At 38.0% G+C, this 17,942-nt stretch overlaps 1 protein-coding gene across 6 annotated transcripts in view; it reads left to right on the top strand.

Moving 5' to 3' along the window:
* Positions 1 to 14,285, top strand: part of LRRC4C (leucine rich repeat containing 4C) — a 647,198-nt gene extending 632,913 nt beyond the window's left edge. For all 6 annotated transcript variants that reach the window (XM_045825779.1, XM_045825775.1, XM_045825777.1 and 3 more), the window contains one exon: positions 11,634 to 14,285. In XM_045825779.1, coding sequence (XP_045681735.1) covers positions 11,676 to 13,598 — 1,923 coding nt within the window. In that variant the 5' untranslated portion in view covers positions 11,634 to 11,675 and the 3' untranslated portion in view covers positions 13,599 to 14,285. The remainder of the gene's footprint in view (positions 1 to 11,633) is intronic.
* Positions 14,286 to 17,942: the final 3,657 nt, after the last annotated feature.

The following is a 17,942-nucleotide window of genomic DNA, read 5'->3' as shown; positions in this document are numbered from 1 at the left end:
TTTAGCTTTGCCAAGTTGTTGGCTATATTTCTGTGTCTGCTTTTTAACGTGAAGTAGATTTTACTTCTTGTTGCTAAGACGAAGTTGGAGCTGCCACTGCCTTCCCCAATTCCTCGCCTATTCCAAGTTGTTCCTTTAGATTATGGTTGAAGGATCGGGAGATCTTTTTCACTCGTGGCTTTTCTAATTAATGGTTCCAATGAGCTCCAGAAACAGCAGTGCAATGATGAATTTTAAAGGGCATTTGGAGATGATTTGATTCTCTGCCTATAAGAATTCTTGTTCTCTGCTCTAAGCATCACATTCAATGGAGTGAATGGAAAGCTGAATCAAACCTTCCTCATTCTGAACCACACGTGAAGAAGCAAATTGTGAAAACAGCTTTTGCATCATCCACAGGAAATTTTAAGGCAATCTTGTTATTTTTAGGCACATACAGCAGAGGGCATTGTTTGGCCAAACTTAAAACAGGGCTGCTATAATAGAGGAAGAGATAGAAACTCTGTAAAAAAACAAAACCAAAAAACCCAAAGAGAGCAAGGAGACAACAAAATGACCTTTATATTGCTTTGTTCTCCTCAGCTTTTCCTTGTAGAAAGGACCTCTATGAAAAAAACTAACAACTGAACAAGTATTGGTCCAGAAATAAATGAAATTTCTGCTGTATGAGTTGAATTCTACTAGATGCCAGGGATCCATTAGTGTATTTGACATCATTTAGGTCTTCAGTGAATTTATAGCTTTCACTATCTACAAGCTGCTTCTGTCTGTTTAAACACCTGCTAATTCATTTATTCATGCATTGAACACATGTTTGATGAGGTTTTTTTTCCCCCCTTAGGTGAATACCACTGAATAGGGGAGACAAGTCTCAGCCTCTTGGAACATAACATTTCACTTGAGACAGGCAGTGAGAAAATAAACATTAGGTATATGAGAAAATATCAAATAATGATAAATACTCTGGTGAAAATTAAATATGGTGATGTGATTGATGGTAATAAAGGGGCTACTTAGACTGGCTGAACGGGTAAGAACTCCTGGAGAAGGTAACATTTAAGAGAGCCCTCAATGGCAAGGAGACCAGCCATGCAGAAATCAAAGAACGTGTACTGCTCACAGAGGGACCATAGAGCAAAGGTTTTGGTGGGACGGGGTGGGAGGCGGGAAGCCTGGAGTGTGTGAGGAATGAAGGAAGGCCAGTGTGGTTGCAGAGAGCAGGGGGATAGGAAGTTGAAAGGCATTACAGGCAGGCAGGTTTTGGACAATCATTTGTTAGAGGCCTAAAGACTTGAATTTTGCTCTAAAATGCTATAGAACTAACAGGAACATTTTGACTGAAGAATGGCATGAACATATGTATATTTTCAATCTTCACTCTAAATGCTGTGTGAGGAATTGATTGTGGTAAGGCAGCTGCAAACATAGAGAAATGCAAAAGTGTATTTCAGGGGTCCAAGTTAGACTGGAAGATAATTTGGTCTAGTAAAGGACAATGAAGAAAAGTAGATGGATCCAGTTATATATTAGTAGTAGAGACAAATTAATAGTGTTATGCTGAGTGTAAATAAAGACAAAGAAAAATTAAGGAAGAGTCCTACATTTTTACTTGGAGCAACTATATAATAGTGGCATTTATGGAGTTTCAGGGGCAGGTTTGGGATTCACTCTCAGTATTTGCAGTGCCATTTAGTGGATATAATCCTCTCGATATCTATTTACTAATGTTATTGTCATCACTCCCACCCACAGATGGTGCAGCTGGGAGAAAGCCAATTTGTCACTGACCCCTGCAGTTCAGAGACCTCAAAATGAGGTCCTTCTGTCCAGTGTAATGCATACCAATTGAACGAGACTGTTTTTGGTAAAGCAGATCATAAAATTTATTCTTAATCAAAGAATGAAGATATGGGCACCAGATGAGCAAGCCCTAAGATCTCTTCTCTATGATTTTGGGAAGTCAGGAAAGTCTTAAAGGGTTGGGGGAGGGTAGGTGGGCTCAGGAAAAGGGGAGAGAGTTCTTGGAACTGCAGGAGAGTACCTGCAGTTTCCAAGTGGGCTTGGAAAATGACTGGCCATACATATCGTGTCCCATTCTAATATTAAATCGCTAATCCTGGGCATGGTTTTTAGCATACTAAAGAAGAAAAGTTTATCAAAAGGTGACCTGGAAAGGGGTTTCAAGTGCCCTTTGGATCTTTCCAGTGCAAAACAGTTTCTTATTTGTGGTCCTTGGGTTGTTTAGCTGGTTCCTGCTGCAAACTTAGCTAGCCCTGGATTTTTTGCCTTTTTATTTTTATTTTTAATGAGTTCAGCCTGCTTTGTCAGAAGATATGTTAGAGAGAGTACAAAAAAAATTAGTAACAGTTTAAAGGTTAACTAATGATGTAGTAGCACAACCTGGTGACAATTTTAACAAAGATCAAACAGGCAATAATCCTAAGCCAACCCTCGAACCCTATTCACTTTATCCTAAATCTGGTTTCTGTTAGTTTAGGTTTTGCTAATGTAGATTGGTGGGGGGTGGGAGGGGACGGCTTTTTATGCTTCAGCATTGTGTCAAGTTGGAAAGTACAGGTGTCATCAGAGAGCCAAAACTGACTGTGTATAGTAGTCCTTTGTGAGAGATAATGCCTTCCAGCCTTGCAGATCAGAATCTCCAAAATACCCTATTTGTTCTGCACACAGTGATTTTTGTTAGCATGCTCTTTTTTTTTCCTAAAAGATTTTATTTATTTCTTTTTAGAGAAAGGGGAAGGGAGGGAGAGAAACATAAATATGCAGTTGCCTCTCACATGCCCCCTCCTGAGGACCTGGCCCTCAGCCAGGCATGTGCCCTGAATGGGGATCGAACCAGTGACCCTTTGCTTCGCAGTCCAGCATGTAATCCACTGAGCCACACCAGCCAGGGCTAGTATGTTCTTTTTAAAATTATTTTATTTATATTGTACACCTGAACCTAATACACTGATTTTTTTTAATGAGACCATATACAGAAGTTAATTTGCCTTCAATGGTATTTCATACAATATAGAACTTCAGCAAGGCTGATTAATTTGGACCTATAAACTTACCCATAGTTAGATCCTCATTGAAGATCAGTTCCATTCAGTTCTAAAGTAACGCGAGGGATGTTGATTATTAAAGTCATCTGACTTTTCCTTCAACCCGTCTTCTCTCTCCCATTTATTTTACATATAAAGACAGTGTCTTCCTGAAATAATGCTCTCATCATGTCCTTTCCTGCTTCAGAACTCAGAGTTTCTTCCTAAGTCTGTTTATTGACGCAAATCCAAGTTCTTGCACCAGGCATGCAGTGCTCCTCAACTGGGTCAACTTAACTATCTAAATTCTGCAGCGTAAGCCCTCTGCTTCCATTAAGTCAGCGTTCCCATTATTTCATGCTCCTGCCGCTCTCCTTTTACAAGTAGTCTCTTCCCTCCTCCACTACCACCCGCCCTCTTAAAACTTCCTGTGATTATCTATGTCTATTTTGACTTCCGACAATGCTTTATAGCATTTAGATATTGAATACATTGATTTTCATTAATGCCTAAATATATACATGTGTACTTATTATTTTATATGTACCCATACATTTATGTTATAGCTCCAACAAGGTGATGAAATTCTAGAAAGCCTTGTCAGTTTAGCTCTTTTATAATTCTTATTTTTATTTTTATATTCTCCAGAACGTAACAATGTGTTGACCACATGTTTTTTTCTTCCTACTCTTCTTTTTCTTATCCATCATTCTCTCTACTCACTTCTTCTTCTCATCTAATGGTGTCACCTCTAAATATTAAACATATGTATTATTTTTTTTTAGATTTTATTTATTTATTTTTAGAGAGGGAAGGGAGGGAGAAAGAGAGAGAGAGAAACATCAATATGCGGTTGCTGGGGGTCATGGCCTGCAACCCAGGCATGTACCCTGACTGGGAATCGAACCTGCGACACTTTGGTTTGCAGCCCGCACTCAATCCACTGAGCTATGCCAGCCAGGGCCCAACGTATGTATTCTTTTACTAGAAGTCACATAAGTCTTCTAGAAAAAGATGAAAATGCAGATCCAGATTTCCCTAAATCTCAATTTCTTAAAACCCCAATATTTTACAGAAACATTGTAACATCAGTGTGGCTTTTGCCTTGACAAACAAAGATTCTGCTCCTGCCTTGACAGGATGTGTCCCTGGTTTACAGCCCGTTAAATGCTGCATCGCTTCCACTACATTTGCCTAGAAGGGCAGCCCTGGGCCTTTACAAAAAAAAAAAATGTTGTTTTCTCTGAAAACCTGCAGAACCACATACTCCTGCATTAAGGGGTGGAGAAAGCTCAACAGATTTGCAAAATTGACTTTCAAATGAGGAGAAAAAGAATTGTATTAGGAAGTATTTGTATGATAAATTTGATTTGGAGAGGTAATATTTAATTTGCTGCTTTTTCTTTTCCTGTAAATTCTAGCATTTTTTTTTAATTTAAAGAAAGCCTTGACTAATGTGGCTCAGTGTGTTGGGTGTTGTCCTCCAAACCAAGAAAAGTCAGCAGTTTGATTCGATTCTAGTCAGGGCACGTGCCAGGGCTGTGGGACGGCTGTTCGGTTGGGGCATGTGAGAGGCAACCAATTGATGTTTCTCTTTTCCTTCCACTCTCACTAAAAATAAATAAATAAATAAATAAATAATATCCTTTAAAATAAAATAAAATTTAATTTAATTTTAAAAAGATATCCAAAGAAATGACTACAGCAGAAAGGCTCCTTAGCATAATGAGGATGAACCTCACTTCTTGCCTTAGAAGCAAATCATGTTGCTTCAGAGTACTTTGTTTCTTTGATTGATCTCAGATTTATAATGGTATAAAAATCTGAATTTTTCTACTGTCTTATTTGTCTCTACTTTGCTTTTGGTTAGAGGAAAAGGGAATGGCAAAAGTAGAAGAGACAGGAGAGAGAGGGAGACGGAGAAAAGAGAATGCGAATGAAAGTATGAGGATAGTTTGGCTCTAAGGAATCAGAAAACAGTAACTGTACTGTAAGGAATTGATTATATTACATAATAAGAAAACACAGAGGAAAGACAATTACAGGATTCATTAATTCAGCTGCTTATTGCAATATCAGGAATGCAATTCCTTCCCTCATTTCATTTTTCTTCTTTGGCATCTATCAGCTTTGTCCTCAGGGTGCCTCTTCCCTTGGCCACAAAACAGCTGCAGAAACTACAGAAAGCTTATACTCATAAGCATATCCAGAAACAAGATAAAGAACTACTTCTTTCCCATGTTTTTCTTCTGATTTGTGGGAGAAAAAAAAATCCCAGAACCCTTTCAGCTGATTTCCCCTCATATTTCATTGTCCACATTGGGTCACATGCCCAGACCTAACCAGTCTCTGCCAATAGGAATGAATGGTACAGCCAAAGTTTGTTTTAAAAGCATTCAGCAAACTATAGTCCAAAAGGCAGCCCACTTGTTTTTGTGTGTCCTATGAGCTAAGAATGTTTTTGAATGTTTAAATAGTCAAAAAATTAATACTATTTTGAGATGTTAAAATTATGAAATTCAAATTTGTATTTCAAATTTCAGTGCCCATACATAGTTGAATTAGAACACGGCCATATCCATTCATTTACCTTTGCTTCTAGCTACTTTCAAGCTATAATGGCAGAGTTGAGTAGTTGCAACAAGAGACCATATGGCCTGCAAAACCTGAAGTATTTACTATCTGGAACTTTACAGAACTAGTATGCCTAGTCTTAGCTCAAACCAAATTCTGTTCACCCATCACATATTTAGGAGTGTCTGAGAGAGAAGTGGTGAAGATGAAGCCAGAATTTATTGTGAATTGAAAGTTTGATTTGAGGGTGATTTTCCAGTGTGAGAACTTGATTAGGATCACATAAGGGTTATGTATGATACAGCAGTCCAGGATTAGTGAAAACAGCAAGATGAGGTGATAGATTCAAAGAATCTTAGATCACAGACCTCCATTAATGCTTTCCATGAGAGAGGTGATGGATCTTTGGGCAAGTTCTCATAAGGACAATGAAACAAACCATTTCCTTGGGCAGGAGAGTTCCAGAAGGGGATGGAGATGCTTATAGAGACAGTGGAAGAACAAAGGCATGTGGCTGTCCGTGGTAAGGTATAAATGGAAGGTCTCAGTGTCAGGGCTGAGAACGGTAACCGGTGTAAGTGCTCGGTGTCTAGGGAGGTTTGTTGCTGTTACATGAGTGTGAGTGTGTATGTCTGTTAGGGGGAGGACAATTGGGTGGCTGTGTTTAACTAAATTTATCTTTCTCCCACCTTACTTTCAAACTAGTTCCAATGTCTAGACAGTTTATGCTGACTTAGCAATGATTCTGTGCTAACTAAAGCATCCCCATTAGCTACTCTCCCTTACTCAGTTTCTTCTGTATGCCTCAGTGCAGTGGAGCATGCATGGGTAGGGAAAGAAGTCAACATATACTCTGGGACTAGGCTAAAAGTATTATAGTTTAATTCAAAACCTGTACAGATCTATTTGTAAATAAATGCTGTCAGATGACATTGTAATGGAGAATGCATACCTTTAAATTGATTTCCTTTTGATGTGATAAAAACATCTTATGAAAGAGATGTTGAAGCATGGCTTTTGATATAAACTAACATAATTTATATTTTAAAGTAGAAAACCTTTTGTTGATGGTAGTTTATTTGATTCAGTGCACGTACCAAGCATTATTTGCTGTAGGTTATAAATCAGCCTTGAATCAGTTATAATTCATAAATTGTTACTTATGACTGATTTATGGGAACTCTCATTAATTGCAATAGCAAAAAGATCCTGAAGTGAGCAAGAAGTAGCAAATAAAACAGCCTGGGATTTGAAAAGGACAGACATATATACTCTACAATTAATAGCAATGTATCATGTTTGCGTATTTTTTATTGATAGCATGTTCTCAATCATGCCAGTTAATCCTACAACTTTGAATGATAGGCAATATTATAACTCCTGTCTTATACAAGAAAAAGAAACTGAGTGCCCCACCATTTTATTTTTCATATGCATTAAATGTTTATTATACAGGGTCTGGCAGAAGTAAGGCCTGCTTGAGTGTGGTTGGTAAGGTAATAATATGGGTGTAATAATTTATAGTTTTAATTTGAACATTTCACCTAAAATTTCATATGGTGTGCTTGAGTGCGATATTGTTATGTTACAGAATTGCATGCTTATGATTTTGTAGTAAAAGATTTTGTAATAGAAAGGGGGTGTTATTTGTCCTAGACCCTGAATATTGCTTATTATGAGCCAGTAACATTACATATATTATGTGACAACTCTAATGAGAGTCTTTTGAGTGGATAACACTGTAGTTTCCCTTTCCCAGACGAGGATGGTGAAGTATAGACAGGTGAATTTTTTCAATTATACTGTCATCGAGGTATAAACAGGTGTATGAAATCAGCGAGTCTCACACCAGAGACTTCTCTCTTGGTCACTGGACATAATTGTTTTTACAGCTTCATATTTTAATGAGGAAAAAGGTAGCAAATGGTAGAGTAAGGACTTATCTTTTTCACTTCTATGCTGTTTCCCATCAATCGGTTATTTAATCCATGTTGCCAGAGACCCTAGGATTCTAAGGGGAGTCATGGGGTAGGAGGTAGGCACAGAAATGGACAAGAAGGGCCTCGGGACCCCACCCCTAAAAATGTCAATCAGTTAACGTATCAGGGACTTTATGTGCTGTTGTTCTTGGTTTTGTTTTTGTTTTTAAATTCCCAATTACATTAAGAAGTGTGTGTTGAGGAGAAAGGACACCAAGTCACACAAATGAAAAATGTTTGATGGTCATGATTACTGGAAATTTAAATAACTTTCTTCCTTTTTTTTTTAATGTAAACCTGAAAAAGTTTTTAAGGTCATGTTTAAGTTTATAGTGAAGGATCAAACTCAAGGAGTGAAACCTACCAATTACATTATTAAAAGGCCATCAAAGGATTAATATGATGTGTGGGTCCCTAATACTTAGCAATTAGTTGTTCTAAAATATAGATTTTTATTATTATTCAAGTATGGTGAGACCCACAGATCAGGAGACGACTGCCATTATAGAGATGTTTTTGTTGGTGGTGCTGTTTATTTGATTTTTACTCACAGTGCCCAGGAGAAGAGGGCATGCCTTGGCACACAGGGGCCTCATGCGGAAGTGCCAAGGTTGGTTAAGAGCAAAGGAAGGATGTGAGCAAGTGCCTTTATTGTGTGGTTTGAGGGAAGGCAAGGTAAACAGGCTTAGGATAGGATTGGCTAATATGAATCATTTCAGTGGGTGCTGCCACTGAAATTATTCAGTGGGGGACATGGGAGCTATCTCTAGTTGCCTGGTATCTAGCCCTAGAATGATTAGGGTAGAGGGCTTTTGGCCTGAGTGTAAGGGACCTATGAGAACCCAGTAAAGGACATGGTTGAGGTATGGGATTTCAGATTGGATGGTTTGGGGGCATGAATGATACATTGGTACGTATCACTTGCACATGTGCAAAGAGTTGTCATTAGATATTAACTTTTGCACATTTTCAACAGCCAGTTTATTTAGTGTCTATAGCAAGTCAAAGGCTGTGTTGGCAACAGGCTAAGAAGACACCATCAGACATGGCCTGTGCACTCACAGAGTTCACAGGCAAGGGCAGGAAACACATCCAGGAATGAATGCCTATAGTACTGGATGGTTTGAAAAGTCAACCTAGAGCCACAATAGCCCTGAGCATGGAAGCAAGTCTATCTACCTGGTGAGAAAAGAAATACTAACTCAGAACCTACCCGCCAACTTTCTTTGCTTCCATAGTAAAGGAGACATAAACAAGCCTCTGAATCCAGAAAATTCTATGACTTTACACTTCACTTTCTTGAGACTCTTTTCCCTTTTGGTAGCTCTGTGAATGTGAATGTATGTTTAATGATTGCTAACGACAGCTGCCTTTTATGAGTAAGGTGTCTTCTATTTTGAGACAAGAAAGCCTCTTCTCCATCTTGTGTACTCTGTGAAAATGCAATTCTTTAGAAATGCTAATTTACCTTGAGAACCTCACCACCAGCAGAAGTATGTCCTAAAAAAGAGTCAGCCCTTCTCTCCTCAAGCCCTCAGGCGGTAGGCATGGAAGTGATGGTCAAGAAGCCGGACCTATTTCTGGCATTGACTTCTCTCTAAGGCTCACTTGGAACAATAGGAAGATCATTTTCATTGTTCTCCTTGCTACCAGTTTCTTCTGGAGCTTTTCCTCTCCTGTATTAGTTCAACATCACCATTCTTAAAAACAAAGCTCATGATAGCATTCCATTCTAAAAGCAGAACGTGTCACCTGTGGTATAAATCAGTGATTCCTAAGTCTGACATAATAACTCTTGACAGTCAGACCTGAAATCACCCCAGCTCCCTTCCCATTCTCTATTCTCTTCCCTGGGTTTTTCTGCTCCACTGCCACAGGGAACTTTCCACTGTTCCCTGGAGGTACTGTGTCCTTGTCTTCACTTAGACTGGTCTCTCTGAAATGCCCTTCTCTTCATTCTTGACCAACTCCTTCCACAAAACAGAAATCAAATAGCCTTTCTCTTTGAAAATTCCTAATTCACCAGCATGGATTGAGTTGCTCTGACCTCAGTGCCCTTGTGTCAGTGTAGCCTGGTCTCAAAAACCCACATCATATGTTCAATATTGCAGTTCATCTGCTTGTCTATATTTCATCTTTTGAATTGTAATTCGTTTGGGGGTAAGGTTTATGTTCTTTTATTTGGTGTGCCCAGTACTTAGTGAAATGTCTGGCCAAGGACAACAGCAAAAACAGAAATAATAATAACAATAATGTCTAACATTTATTGAGTTCTTACAATGTGGGAAGCATTATTCTAAGCCCTTCATGTACATGAACTAATTTTGTTCTCACCACAACACTAAGGGGAATTTAATATTATCATTTCCGTTTTGCAAGGGGGGAGATTGAACCACGGAGATGATAAGTTAACTTCCCCAAGGCAACACATAGTAAGTACTTCTGAATTGGAATGTGGTCAGCTACTCCACCCCTTCCTCCCCTCCTTTTTTTCTTTCCAAGAGATTCATAGAAGAGTCACTGTTTATTGAGATGAGAGATTTGGGAGAAGTCATTACACAGGAGCCCAATCCATGGTAAGCCAGTAGGGTGGGGCATGTACTGGGCAACACAAGTTCCTTTGGAGTGCCTCCTTGCACTGGAAGAGATGCAGAAAGTGAGTTATTTTATCTGTCTTAAAATCTACTTAAAATCAGTAAGAGTAGGCACACAAGGCATATTATAGTCCTGTTATACTAAAATCCTTTCTATAAAATAACATCATGCTTTATGGCAAGTGATTTAATTTGTGGTATGTCTGCCTATAGGTAGCTGTCCACTATATTATGAGTTTTGGTATATGACAATCTCTAGAAATTTATGTACATTTGTGTATGTCATTATTTCAGTGTATTTTCATAGGTAGTATAATTTAAGTTGCCAGTGTTTATAGCTGTCACCCCAAAGGAAAGATATTTTTAAAATTTTAATTATAAGAGATATATATCATATATACAGGGTCCGGCAGAAGTAACACCTGCTTGAGTGTGGTTGGTAGGGTAATAATATGAGTATAATAATATATTGTATTAATTTGAACATTTAACTTAAAATGTTATATGGTGTGCTTGAGTATGATATTGTTATGTTACAGAATTACATGCTTATAATTTTGTAATAAAATATCTTATAATAAAAAGGAGCATTATCTATGCTGGGCCCTGTATATGGCCTTCATTCTCACAGCAACCTTTTGATGGAGTATTTGAGATCATATGCTCCTGGACCAATCAGATGAACATCTGAGCCCAGGCTCTGTAGTTATGAACCATGTGAATTCATGCATAGTGCTCCTATGATAAATTTCTTCATCGCGGGAATATAACAGTTCCTACATCAGAGAAATGCAGGATTAGAAAGGATTGTGATTGCATGGGGCCCCATTTTCAGAAGGGTCCACACTTGGCTTAATGCTCTGTTGTTACTGATTTGAAATTCTTAATAATTTTTAACAAGGCATCTCACGTTGTCATTTTGCACAGAGGCCCATAAATTATGTAGCCATTGCTACATAGGGTTGTTTGCGAAGTCAATAGCTCCTGGTGCCTGGCACATAGAGTGAGTCCAGATAAAACATCAGCTATTACTAATTTTGCAAGGAGACTTTTTGTTTGTTGGGTAGGGCCCCCAAATTCTATGTTCTGAACTTTTCAAATCGGTTCAGGACGATGAATCTCATGGTGAAGTACATCTCATATGTCCTCATGCGTCTAGGACACACTGGTCAGTTATCACTCTATTACGACCCCCCACCTCATTCTTCCATTTCTCTGTGATTGCACATCTGATGGAATATGGGCTGTGGATGGCTGCTAATTTGAAGTGCAGTATCATTTTTCTAAAAATATTAGACTTGTCACTCTATAATGGACACTAGATTTGTTGTTTTCCTAGTCTGGGAAATGACGGCTTTAGCTGAGATGTACTATGTCACACTGTCCCAGAAAGACATTTTGGAAGAGACCTAATACTCTTTTTTGCTCTTATTGTATTGCAGACTATTTGAACTCCAGAAGGACCAACACCAGATAAATTATGAATGTTGAACAAGATGACCTTACATCCACAGCAGATAATGATAGGTCCTAGGTTTAACAGGGCCCTATTTGACCCCCTGCTTGTGGTGCTCCTGGCTCTTCAACTTCTTGTGGTGGCTGGTCTGGTGCGGGCTCAAACCTGCCCTTCCGTCTGCTCCTGCAGCAACCAGTTCAGCAAGGTGATTTGTGTTCGGAAAAACCTACGCGAAGTTCCTGATGGCATTTCCACCAACACTCGGTTGCTGAACCTTCATGAGAACCAAATCCAGATCATCAAAGTGAACAGCTTCAAGCACTTGAGGCACCTGGAAATCCTCCAGTTGAGTCGGAATCATATTAGAACAATTGAAATCGGGGCCTTCAATGGTCTTGCGAACCTCAACACTCTGGAACTCTTTGACAATCGTCTTACTACCATCCCGAATGGAGCTTTTGTATATTTGTCTAAACTGAAGGAGCTCTGGTTGCGAAACAACCCCATTGAAAGCATCCCTTCTTATGCTTTTAACAGAATCCCTTCTTTGCGCCGGCTAGACTTAGGGGAACTGAAAAGGCTTTCATACATCTCAGAAGGTGCCTTTGAAGGTCTGTCCAACTTGAGGTATTTGAACCTTGCCATGTGCAACCTCCGGGAAATCCCTAACCTCACACCACTCATAAAACTAGATGAGCTGGATCTTTCTGGGAATCATTTGTCTGCCATCAGGCCTGGCTCTTTCCAGGGGTTGATGCACCTTCAAAAACTGTGGATGATACAGTCCCAGATTCAAGTGATTGAAAGGAATGCCTTTGATAACCTCCAGTCGCTAGTGGAGATCAACCTGGCACACAACAATCTCACATTACTGCCTCATGATCTCTTCACACCCTTGCATCATTTAGAGCGGATACACCTACATCACAACCCGTGGAACTGTAACTGTGACATACTGTGGCTCAGCTGGTGGATAAAAGACATGGCCCCCTCCAACACAGCTTGTTGTGCCCGATGTAACACTCCTCCCAATCTGAAAGGGAGGTACATTGGGGAGCTTGACCAGAACTATTTCACATGCTATGCTCCTGTGATTGTGGAGCCCCCAGCAGACCTCAATGTCACTGAGGGCATGGCTGCTGAGCTGAAATGTCGGGCCTCCACATCCCTGACCTCTGTATCTTGGATTACTCCCAATGGAACAGTCATGACACATGGGGCATACAAAGTGAGGATAGCGGTGCTCAGCGATGGCACGTTAAATTTCACAAATGTGACCGTGCAAGATACAGGCATGTACACATGTATGGTGAGTAATTCTGTTGGAAATACCACCGCTTCTGCCACCCTGAATGTTACTGCAGCAACCACCACTCCTTTTACTTACTTTTCAACCGTCACAGTAGAGACTATGGAACCTTCTCAGGATGAGGCACGGACCACAGATAACAACGTGGGTCCCACTCCAGTGATTGACTGGGAAACCACCAACGTGACCACCTCTCTCACGCCACAGAGCACAAGGTCAACAGAAAAAACATTCACCATCCCAGTGACTGATATGAACAGTGGGATCCCAGGAATTGATGAGGTCATGAAGACTACCAAAATCATCATTGGCTGTTTTGTGGCCATCACACTCATGGCTGCAGTGATGCTGGTCATTTTCTACAAGATGAGGAAGCAGCACCATAGGCAAAACCACCACGCCCCAACAAGGACTGTTGAAATCATTAATGTGGATGATGAGATTACGGGAGACACACCCATGGAAAGCCACCTGCCCATGCCTGCTATCGAGCATGAGCACCTAAATCACTATAACTCTTACAAATCTCCCTTCAACCACACAACAACAGTTAACACGATAAATTCAATACACAGTTCAGTGCATGAACCGTTATTGATCCGAATGAACTCTAAAGACAATGTACAAGAGACTCAAATCTAAAACATTTACAGAGTTACAGAAAACAATAAAAAAAGACAGTTTATTAAAAATGACACAAGTGACTGGGCTAAATCTACTGTTTCAAAAAAGTGTCTTTACAAAAAAAATCAAAAAAGAAAAGAAATTTATTTATTAAAAATTCTATTGTGATCTAAAGCAGACAAAATGATGTGTATTCCTCAGAACCTGTTTTTGCTGCACTTATTTACTATTTCCCCACATCTCGTCCCTGCCTTCCCCAATTGCCATATTTTTCATAGGAGATCTCAATTCCCTAAGAAACTGGTCTAGGAAATTTTATAAGAATTCTGTTACACTTTGAGATTTTTATGGTGAATTCTAGTGGTGAGATCCAGTCTATTTTGTCTTTCTTTTTTTTCCTCGTTTCTTTTATTTTCCCCCTCTTGCCCTTATAAACTAGTCCAATGGGGAATGCAATATTAGAAATAGATTTTTAAGAGAGAGCAAGGAAAATAATGCAAGATCTTATATTTTTCATGTAATGACCTGTTCTGTATTTATGATGAGGACCATTCAATGGCAAAGGAAAAAAAAAAGTAAGCAAACAACAGATTAATTTACATAAATCTATAAAACCCATGATCTTTTAAACAACTCTAGAACCTGAATTTGTAGTTCAAAAGCTAAAAATAAGATGATAAATAAAATATTGTTGGTTTTTCTGTACCTGGACACAATTCATTTGTAGTGTGGCTCAAATGTGAGAAACTTAAAGGTAATTTGATTTTCTACTTTCTGACACAGAAAATATTACAGTATTTTTCAATCACAGCATCAATCTCTATGGGGTCTTGTTTCATTAGTTGTCTTGAGGTTTGGATCTATATATTCAAAGATGCTGTGATGTATTTTCCCCTCTCATTAGGGTCACCCTTTGTAGAATGGTCAGATTAAAAACAGTGATTTTGTGAAGTAAATTTAATTCAACTTAAAAGAAACTCTCAGTATAATTTATTCACTGTCTCATATAATTCTGCTGGCTAGACGAAGTATGATCCTTGAATGCCAAGATATTCTAAACCACCCAAGTTGAAAAATCATTTTTGGTGCTGAACCTCAGCAAATTTAATTCTATTCAACAATAACTATTAAGGACCTACAATGTGTTAAACTCTGATTTTAGTGTACATACACAGTTGAGAAGACCTGGTTCCTGCCCTTGATCGCTCATGATTTATATAACATATGATTAAAAATACCAGTTCGTTATTGGGAGAAGGCTCTAATTTTACTGTTATATGAAAGACTATAAATTGTGACCATAGAGTATCAAAATATCAGGTTACTGTTATTATAGAAACCTTCTCAATTCATGTTTTCTTTCATCCTTTTGGAAAAGCTGACTCTCTTTTTCTGAGTGCAGATTTTGGAGTTTAAAGAAGTGTAAGTAAATAATTTTTGTGAACAGATGGATGCATACCAAGAGGTAGCAATGCTACTATAGTGGTAATGCACTAAAGGTACTTGAAAACATACATCATGTTCCAAGTGAAAAAAATAACTTGTGGGTTATTGGCACCATGGCATTCTCCTAATATTTTAATATAATATGTGTATGATGACTTCTGTCTTTTTGGAGAGGAAAATGAAACCCATAGGTGAAACAAGGGTTGGCTGAGGCAGAGCAAACCTCAGCTCCTAATGGATGAGTTGTTTGGTGAGCTGTTTGATACTCACACTTAACTCAGCAGGATGGACCTCACACCAGGGTTTTGTAATCTCCAACTGAAAAACCAATCATGACTAACACAGTAGGTCACAGAACTAGGATTCCATAGCAAATGAATGAGATCACACAAGGATCTCGCCTCTATCTTTTGATCACCAATTCTCTAGCGGCTTTTTCTTCCCTTCTTCCCTACATTCCCTACTTTCTGTGGCAGGAAAATGATTCACATTTGTTTTTACTACGTGTGGAGAAGATCAGAAAAAAAATGGAAAATACATATTGGCTGTGATTTGTCAAGCTTTTCAGTATCAGATGTCTTCGTATATTCTCAAGCTGTACATCAGAAAGCAAACAACAAGCAAACAAACAAACAGCCCACTGAGGAATATCAGGCATATGCTAGTACAAAAAGAGTTGTATAAATCAAGGGAGGAAAATCCTTCCTTCTCTACTTGGTTTGTGCTTAATAGATCTCTGTCTCTGCTGACTCTAAACTTTCTTTCATCCTGAGTTAGATCCGGCATACAATTCCCCTTGACTAGGAGGGGCGGCTGAACAGTTAGAGAAATTCTACTGAATAGAAGGAAAGGTGAACTTGAACTAAACATTTAAGTAAGAAAATAAAGTATACAGTTCAATTCCATGGGAGATTATAGTTGCCTTAATGAATATATTTTAGAATATATGTGTACACACACATAGGTGTGCACGCACACACACACATGGATAAACGACTGGTTAAGCCAAATGACTTTCATAGTAAATTTAGAAATGCTATTGACAAAAGGTTATCATATCAGATTTTGGGGTTGAAGGGTAGGGTGCTATAAAGGCATGATGTAAAGGACACTAAAATGCTAGATGTTTATGAGTTGCAGTGTCTGTATTTGCTCTGCATAATGTACTTGGCTTTTGGCCCCCTCAGTACAGTAGCTGTACTGAACCATAGAGACAATCACACACTGTGTTTTGACTTTTATACATCTGGTGCATCCTTATAGTAAAACATAATTCTATGTCAATGGCTCTTTTTATTCTATCCAAAAGCAACCCAGTGATAATATTCTGTAATGCTTATGCACCCAAAATGTGCTATTTACAAGTAACCAAATTAAGGTAGCCTAATGATAACTTAATTGTGTATATATATGCATATGTATACATATATACACATATTATATTATTATATTATATTATATTATATCATATTATATTATATTATATTATATTATATTATATTTATTCTATATATTTCCTACTAATGGTATATGGTTTGTTTTGGGGATACATCAAGGATTCCTTAAAAAGAAGATTTGCCAATTTTTTGCTATCCTTTTATACCTGGCTATGACTTCAATCTTCTAAATTCTTTTGAACATGTCCATTTATGTACATTGTTAACATATGAGCAGCATTTGGCATAGCTCACACACATGCACCCTAATATAGCTTAATCATTTCCACTCATATTCTGAATATCATGGAATCAAATATCACCTTTTCCTCAGGTTGAAGTAGGTCATTTGACCTTGAAATATTGATTAATGTTTTTATGAGAAAGAAAATTTTGCTAGTCCATAACTACTGTTAGGCCTTATAATCAGAGCTAAAAATCAGGATATCCTTTGAGACCTGCATCCCACGAAATTCTGAATATAGGTCTGCTAGGAAATAACTTGGTAATGGAATGCTTATTTGCACAGGAGAACGAAAAGAAAGAAGGTATTTTTGGAACAGAAATTACTAGAATGTGAATAAATATTAAGTGAAATATCCCAGTGTATACAAGGTTTCCAAGGTAAATATTGATCACAGTGGGGAAAAAATCTGAATCTTTATTTTTTTTGGAATAATATTCAAGATAATTAGATGAGCGGAGGAGTCCAATAAGTGCTTATGAGTACAGGGTAATGCTCCGAAGTAATGCAGTTTTTACATATGTTCAGTTGTTTAGTTGGTGCTTCAGTTTACTTGTTTTTATAAGGACATAAAAATAATTATATCATTAAATATCATAGACCTGTGAATTCACAAGTGGAGTCATACCCTTCTAGAAAGCCATTAGCCTGTTTCTCATAAAATATAGTAGCACAAAGTCAAATTTCTTATAAAAGCATCTCCCCCGACTATGTGTACATCATTATATTTTATTAGAATGTATTTTTGTACAAAAAATACTTTAGATAAAAATTAGTCTAAAAAATTGCCTTAAAAATCAAGGTACCATTTACTCTTTCTCTTTTTCCATAAGAAAAAAAAATATGAATTTCTAAAACTTCTGTATCAGATAGAAACCAGCTGTGACATTGCCGTCTGCTTATGCTCTATCAGGATACAAAATAAGGTAACATCTGGCTCTGTATGAAGGAAAAAATAAAGAAATCTCCTAGAATTACTGAACGCACTCTGTCAATTAAAACCCAAATTTGTATAATGAATGAACCATTTTACTACACATACCGGTTCATGTTATTTTTTTTCTTCAAGTGCTACCAACACAACATTTCTGAGATTTCAATCTTTCCTAACATTGTTTGAGAAATATACCCACATTATATAAAAATTTTATAGCATTACCTTTTATAAAAGTGTTCAGCAGCAGGAAGAAAAACTAGTGTTTGTTTTGCTTCTGCCCAGATAAAAAGAAAAAGAAA

Source organism: Phyllostomus hastatus, unplaced genomic scaffold (assembly GCF_019186645.2).
Source record: "Phyllostomus hastatus isolate PE091 unplaced genomic scaffold, TTU_PhHast_1.1 phas_scaffold_585, whole genome shotgun sequence".
Taxonomy (NCBI): Eukaryota; Metazoa; Chordata; class Mammalia; order Chiroptera; family Phyllostomidae; genus Phyllostomus; species Phyllostomus hastatus.
This window is presented reverse-complemented; position numbering and strand designations above follow the sequence as displayed.